Genomic DNA, 4,210 nt, shown 5'->3' with positions numbered 1-4,210 from the left:
GAAGAAGAAAGGAAGGAAGGAAAGGAGAGAGAGAGAGAGAGAAGAAAGATAGAAGGGAAAGAGAAATAGAGAGAAAATTTTTAAAAAATGAAATACCGCAAACCTATTTTAATAAAGAAATGTTGGCAGCACTCTATTTAATATTAGGAACAACCCAAAGATGCCCAATTTTGCCGTATCTGTTTGGCCTTGTGGTGGATGCCTTAGCCAGCATAGGAAGAAACTTGTAAGTTGATTATCTTACTTCTGTTACTCACAGATTCATGGAAAACTGTGGAACCCCTGTAGACACATTATTAGACATTTCAGAGTTAAGCATGGTGGCTGACGTTAAGGTCAATATATTTTTTAAAAGTCAAATGGATTTCCATAAATTAGATACAAGTAGAAAGTGTCATTTTAAACAGGTATCGAGCACCAGAGCTGCAGCATTCTACAGTCTCTTGAGATAAATGCCATAAAAGATGTACAAGATCTGAACGTACGAAAGATAAAACTAAAGACTAAACTGAAAGATTCTAACGTTAAGGAAGGCCCACAAAAATAGAGCGCCATCCCATGTTGGTGACCAGGAAGGCTGGCTATCATGATAGTCAGTCCTCCCTTAACTGATCCACGGAGTCAATGAAAACGCAATTCAAATCGGCGGCAAATGAGTTTTCAGGGAACACGGCGTGCTGATCCCAACATTTATATTTTAGAGCTTAAGAAGGGCAAAAGGCGGAGACACGGCGAAGATGAGCCCGGAGATACTGAATAAGATGTGAGGACTTGCTCTACCAGAGATCAAGCTGTCTTACCAAGAGATAAAAATTAAGACAGTGTAGTATCGGCACAGGAATAGACCGACTGATCTGTGGAACAGAACAAGGAACTCAGAGACACGCAAATAAAGACCGAAATGACTCCAGGCACTGACAAATGTTCCCTGGGGCTGCAAAATCTGATTGTGAATTGAGAATCCCTGGTTTAGTAATAAGGATCGATCTTTAAAACACACCTTGAATTTTGTAAAAGTGAATTACAGGATACCAAAGACATGAGTTCAAAATGCATGCACACACAATAGCTCACGTGCAAAGAGAAAATAGTTGGGGAAACAAGGCTCGCGAAGCACAAAGCTCCACGTCACTTCCGGAGTTAAATGGCCCGCCTCGTAGAGCGAGCTTGAGGAGAAGTGAGAGGGAGTTGACGACAGGGGCGGGGCTCCAGTGGGTGACCTTTGGCAGAACTTGAAGATCATTGGTTGCTGGCCACAGTGGTGGGAGGTGAAAGGAAGAGCTGGAAGCTGATTGGCCTTTGAGGGAAGAGCGGGAAAGGGAGCGAGAGCTGGCTGTTCCCTCAGACCTCTTATCCCAGACGATTGCTTCTGAGCTGCTGGAGGCTGGGGTAACCACAGACTGGCATCAGGAATACGACTCTCATTCTCCACCCCCCCCTCCTTTCCTCCCTCTCTCCTGCTCTGGATCCTCAACCCTTTCTCCTCTCCTCCACCTCAACAGGGTACCTCATGCCCCATTCCGCCCTTTCCCCACCTCCCACCCCACACCTCCCACCTCCCACCTCCACCCCGTCCTTGGCAGAAGTCCTGTGGGAAGACCCCTTGCCCAGCCTCCTGGCCTCTGGCCCCTGGGGAAGGGCTTATGCCCCTGCCTTTGATTCTGAGGTGGGGGTGGCAGGGAGTGATTGGGCAGCCTGAGAGGAGGTAGTGCCCTGGGGAAGGGCTTATGCCCCTGCCTTTGATTCTGAGGTGGGGGTGGCAGGGAGTGATTGGGCAGCCTGAGAGGAGGTAGTGCCCTGTGGGTGTGGGAGGAGGGGAAGGGGTGCTCAAGCATCGTTGTTGAAGCTTGGAAAGGAGCATGGAAGGTTGTTGGGAGGCTGTGGAGGGAATGAGTGAGTTTGCATGAAAGCAGGGAGGGTGTTTTGGTGCAAGAGAACCGTTAGTGCAGTGAGGAGTAGGCTATTGACCAGATCGGGCAGATCAAGGTCCGGCATTCAGTAGAGGGCTCGGTAAACGTCTATTTGATAAATAATCAAGGGGATGAATGAAAATAATGGTTGAAAGAAGGGCTTAGGAATCCAGCAGAATAATATGATTTCATGAGATGCAGAGGGGTTCAAGCTTAAAGAGGGAACGAGTGAATAATTAAGATTTGATGAGGTGCAAGAAAAAATCATCAGAATGGAACGTGAGGGGAAAATTGAATGTGGGGCATTCATGAGACTAATAATTGACTTGAGTGCAAGGGGCATAGAATCATGAGTAGGGAGTGAATGCAGAAGGTTAGGAAGACAACTGTGGAAGTGGATGCCAGGAATAATAGTTGGGCATAGCAGAGAACAGGATGATACATGAGAAGGGGCAGGAGTAATTGTTGAAGGGGACACGAGAGTGCATGTGTATGCCTGAGAAGGGGGGTGTCTCTGTGGAGTGAAGGTAAGCAAGGAGAATAATAATTGGATTGAAAGTATACAGGACCCATGCCCAGAGTTTCTTGGAACCAGCCTATATGTGACTGGCAAGGAGGCTACATGAGCAAGGGGGGGGGGGGTGCAATCTCAATTCAGTGGTGAGCTGGATGGAAGAAGAATCCTACCACCTCAGAGGGGGCTTCCCAAGGGCAGAGGAAATGCACTGGGGGTAGAGGATCATGTGGCTATCCTGACCTTCACTCTTTGCCCTAGAACCATGGATCCCAATGAAATGCCTGCCGTGTCCTGCTGTCCCCCCGACCCCATCACTGGGCTTGAGACCGGAGCCCCGTGGGGGATTGGATTTAGGTCTATAAGAGCTATACGTCGCTGTGTCCGCTACTGGAACCATGGCATCACTGACCAAGTCAAGGACCCAGGGCACCTCTGCCTCTTCCAGGCCTGCAAGCGTCGCAATTGTTCCCGCTTCTCGTGAGTGTGACATCTGACAAGGGGAGGGGAGGGGGCCTCCTCTAAAGGTGACTGACTTTGGACCTGCAATCCACCCCATCACTTTAGGGAACACTGCAGCATCTTGCCTGCTGAGCATGCCTTGAAGAGGGAGCTGGGGCCACACCAAAGGGGGCCCCTGACTCGAAGTCAGCTAAAGAGACTGAGCACCCTTCCGAAAGCTCAGAGCCATGTCGAGAAGGAGGCCATTCAAGAAGGAGTCATCAGTGAGTGTCTCTGGCCAGGGAGGGAGTCTGAGTTTGGCTATAGGGAGCATGAGTAGTTCTGTCACCAGGCCTGCCACCCAATGTTGATGTGGCCTTGGGTAAATTACTCTTTGGGCCTTAGCTTCCCCAACTATAAAATGTCATCAATATTATCTACCAAGTCTTGGTGGGAAGGAGAGATCTTGGGGGGGGGGGTCAAAAGTGTCCACAGTGAGATGAGACTTGAGATCGAGAGTGAGGCGGAGTCGGGTGGGGTCAGGGGGAAAGGCTCGTCTAAGCTGTCATCAGTGTCTCACAGCTGGGAAGGAGAATGTCATGTCCCGGCTTGAGGCCCACCCCTGTGCAGCCAGTGAGGGAGGCTCCCACACCAGCCACTACCCAGACCCCCTCCTCTGTGTCCTGAAGGCCTGCGTACCATCTCTAACCATACTGCAACTTGCCACGTGACCTTGGGGAAAAATAGTATTCTCTGGGCCTCAGTGTCCTCAGTCCCAAAATGAAGAGTAAGACTAGCTGGTGTTCAAGTTCTTCTCAGCTCTGCCATTCTGGGCCCCTATCCTCATCCCCAAACATGCCCACATCTCCTGTCCATGGCCGGCTTGGTTCCTGACTCCAACCTGCACTCTCCGCTCCTGCAGGCAAGCTGCCAAGGAGCTCTGCTGATCGGTCAAGCCTCGGAATCTTTGTCTCTGTCCTGGACTCCAGCACCCTTGATGAAGCAACTAACAATTTCTCTTTCGAAGAAGTCCCACAGGCCCCCTGCCTTGCCCAGCAGGTGAGTAGAGTGGGATGAACCATGGAGCTGGTTGGACACTGTGTTACTTCTGGGTGCCCAACCTTGTGCTTAAGGCCATGGGAGCTAGAAGGAGGAGGCGGAGGCAGTGCGCTGGAGGCAGAGGAGGAGGAGGGGGAGGAGGGGGAGGGGGAGGAGGAGGAGGAGGGGGAAGAGAAGGAGAAGGTTGGTTGTCAGACTAACGGGCAAAAGCGGGGCTCTCTCAGCTTTGCCACTTCCTATTTGTGAGACTTTGGACAAGTGACTTTATATTTCTGAGCCTCTATTT

General features: G+C 50.5%; 1 protein-coding gene across 1 annotated transcript; it reads left to right on the top strand.

Annotated features, from left to right (window-relative positions):
* Positions 1-2,635: 2,635 nt before the first annotated feature.
* On the top strand, positions 2,636-3,942 carry LOC105106545 (doublesex- and mab-3-related transcription factor C2). The gene is made up of 3 exons (XM_064483185.1): positions 2,636-2,904; positions 2,992-3,149; positions 3,788-3,942. Exons 1-3 carry the CDS (start codon positions 2,690-2,692, stop codon positions 3,940-3,942), a joined length of 528 nt encoding a protein of 175 aa, XP_064339255.1. The 5' UTR covers positions 2,636-2,689.
* Positions 3,943-4,210: the final 268 nt, after the last annotated feature.

The sequence above is a fragment of the Camelus dromedarius genome, chromosome X, assembly GCF_036321535.1.
Source record: "Camelus dromedarius isolate mCamDro1 chromosome X, mCamDro1.pat, whole genome shotgun sequence".
Lineage (NCBI taxonomy): Eukaryota > Metazoa > Chordata > Mammalia > Artiodactyla > Camelidae > Camelus > Camelus dromedarius.
The sequence above is the reverse complement of the archived record's forward strand: the minus strand, read 5'-3'. Positions and strand labels throughout refer to the sequence as shown.

What these genes read in the sequence shown, in the direction of transcription:
- LOC105106545 (XM_064483185.1), top strand. Translation starts at nt 2,690, where the DNA reads ATGGATCCCAATGAAATGCCTGCCGTGTCCTGCTGTCCCCCCGACCCC. An exon ending in CGCAATTGTTCCCGCTTCTC is followed by an intron (nt 2,905 to 2,991) that starts GTGAGTGTGACA and finishes CCATCACTTTAG; the next exon opens with GGAACACTGCAGCATCTTGC. An exon ending in CATTCAAGAAGGAGTCATCA is followed by an intron (nt 3,150 to 3,787) that starts GTGAGTGTCTCT and finishes CCGCTCCTGCAG; the next exon opens with GCAAGCTGCCAAGGAGCTCT.